The sequence below is a fragment of the Octodon degus genome, unplaced genomic scaffold (assembly GCF_000260255.1).
Source record: "Octodon degus isolate 3935 unplaced genomic scaffold, OctDeg1.0 scaffold00245, whole genome shotgun sequence".
In the NCBI taxonomy this organism is placed as follows: domain Eukaryota; kingdom Metazoa; phylum Chordata; class Mammalia; order Rodentia; family Octodontidae; genus Octodon; species Octodon degus.
The window spans coordinates 1,752,038-1,754,368 of NW_004524821.1; the positions used below are offsets into that span (position 1 = coordinate 1,752,038).

Below are 2,331 nucleotides of genomic sequence, written 5' to 3' on the forward strand. Positions count from 1 at the left end.
TCTCTCTCTCTCTCTCTCTCTCTCTCTCTCTCTCTCTCTCTCTCTCTCTCTCTCTCGGGTCCTCCCTGAAAAATGCTGTCCCTTGGTGCCCCAGTCTGTTCTGCCCAGTGCTGGTCCCTCCTTTCCCCATAGGAGAAGTTTCTGGAGAACTGTTGCACCCTGGTCTGATATACTGTGCTGCCTCCTCCTGTTCTTTGGCCTATTCATTTATCTGATCTTTTCAAGCAGCCCTAGAAGCCACCCCTGGCAAGGTCACCAGCAATCTTCCATGGCTCCATGGTTGGGCACATCTCATCTGGGTGCCAGGATAACATTGGGCATGGCTGAAATTGCCTTTCCTCTGGGCTCCCTGCAGTGTCCATGAGGCGTCTCAGCTGCTTGTTCCTCTGGCTGGCACCTTCCCTGGCTCCTTCCCTCACTTGCCTCACTGGGCTGCTCCAGAGCTGTGCCCGGGCTCCCGCTGCACTCTGCTTAAAGCATCACCGGATGATGCGATTCCTGCCCAAGGCTTGAGAGCCCGTCTGTGTGCCTACAGTCTCGAATCTCGAGCACCAGCCCAGTGTGGCCTCCTGAGTGAGGGACCTGACTATCTACCGCTGCTGCATCTTCATGGTGATCTCAAGCCCAGTATGGCCCGTACCCAGCCTGCCCTCCCGGGTACCCCATACTGACTCTCCTCTTGGACACCCCCATTTAATGACTGGATTTGCATCTCCCAGTTTCCCAAGCTAGAAGCTCAGGAGGCAAAACCAGAGCTCTTCTGCTATCTCCTCCATGAAAGGATACAGAGATGCTGAGCTCACCAGTCTGCTTCTGAATGTCTCTCTGCCTCTGTCTCTATCTCTGTCTCTTTCTGTCTCTCTGTCTCTCTGTTTGTCTCTGTCTCTCTGCCTCTCTGTCTCTCTCTGTCTCTCTGTCTCTGTCTGTCTGTCTGTCTGTCTGTCTGTCTGTCTGTCTCTCGCTCTCTCCCCGCCTCAAAGCTGTGAAAGTCCCTGCTCACCTTCTCACCTTCTCCATCTTTCTGAACAGACCTGCGTGCATGCCAGGGCGCTGCCACTATGCCTGGTGGTTTCTCATGCTGTCCATCTTCAGAGTTTCAAACAGTGCCCTTTGTTCCCACATGGAATGCTTTCCTTCCTCTTTCCCTGCCCAGTCCATTTTGCCCACTCCTTCAAAGCCAAGCCCCAGCCTTCCTCCACAATCTCCCCTTCCCTGCCCCAAACAGTAGAATTTCTCTCCCCCAGGCTTTTGGTGCCTTCTTAACTGGTCCCTGCTGGGCAGTCAACAGTGTTGCCTCCATCTTCCCCTGCATCCCTGGACTCCTCCATGTCCTGGAAGCTTCTTGGTGAGTGGGCATGTGACAGCTCCTGGCCAGTGAGCTGAGGACAAAGGGGACATGGTCTCTTCCTAGGCGAGCCACAGAAGAGCTTCTGCACAGCCTTCCAGCCACTGGGGCAACAAGAAAACCTCTTTTGAGATGGTGGAAGGACAGCAGCCCTGGAGACAAGCCTGGATCCGCAGCAGCCCTGGCAGAAGCAAAGCACATGTTTCCTGCGTTCATCCTCTGAGAAATGGGAGTTGTCTGTTACCACAGCACAGCCTCTCCTATCCTGACTAATACAGAACTCTGTGAGCTCTGCTTGTCCCTTTTGTAGTCTGAGAATAATCACTGGCTGTTCATAGAATGATAGTGATGTTTACTGAGACAGAGATCGAGCAATCTGTTTCTGAGTGCACACTACATACTAGATCCATTGGGAGGTGCTGTCTATGAGGTGTGCTAGGTAGGCAGCTACACAGATCAGAGAAAAAAGGAGACATTTTCTGGGCTGATTAGGTTGGAAGCTGCAGGATTCTGGGTACTGCAGGACAAAGAGGGCAGTGTGGAGGTCACTCTCCTGGAGAGGTGAGATGGATTAATCCCATCCTACTGGATAGTAAGTGTGGAGACTTGATCTGGTCCCAAGGACAAAGAAAAGCTGGGGAGCTGAAGGGGACGCAGGGGAAATAGGAGCGATAGTAACAGTATAACAGCAATATCGAACTCGCAACGTTGAAAGCATTCACATAGCACTGCTATGTGCACTTACTGCTCCAAGACGCACCTCAGCTGTACTCACATACTTCTCCTGACAGTCCTGTGAGATGGACACAGCCATCCCTGCCCACCTCACAGGTGAGGAAGCTAAAGCACAGATAAGGTAAGTAAGACGTCTAGCATCACGTGGTTTCTAAGAAGCAAAGCCAGTGGCTTCCTGAGGGTCAGGGCAGAGTGGTCCTGCCCCAGCCCAGCATTTGGCTTGATTTGAGCTCTAGGGTCAGGGTAAGAGC

At 52.7% G+C, this 2,331-nt stretch overlaps 1 protein-coding gene across 1 annotated transcript in view; it reads left to right on the plus strand.

Moving 5' to 3' along the window:
- Positions 1-1,635, plus strand: part of LOC111813948 — a 22,311-nt gene extending 20,676 nt beyond the window's left edge. The window contains exons 7-8 of the mRNA XM_023706226.1: positions 1,245-1,345; positions 1,412-1,635. Of these exons, the coding sequence (XP_023561994.1) occupies positions 1,245-1,345; positions 1,412-1,568 (258 nt within the window). The 3' untranslated portion in view covers positions 1,569-1,635. The remainder of the gene's footprint in view (positions 1-1,244; positions 1,346-1,411) is intronic.
- Positions 1,636-2,331: the final 696 nt, after the last annotated feature.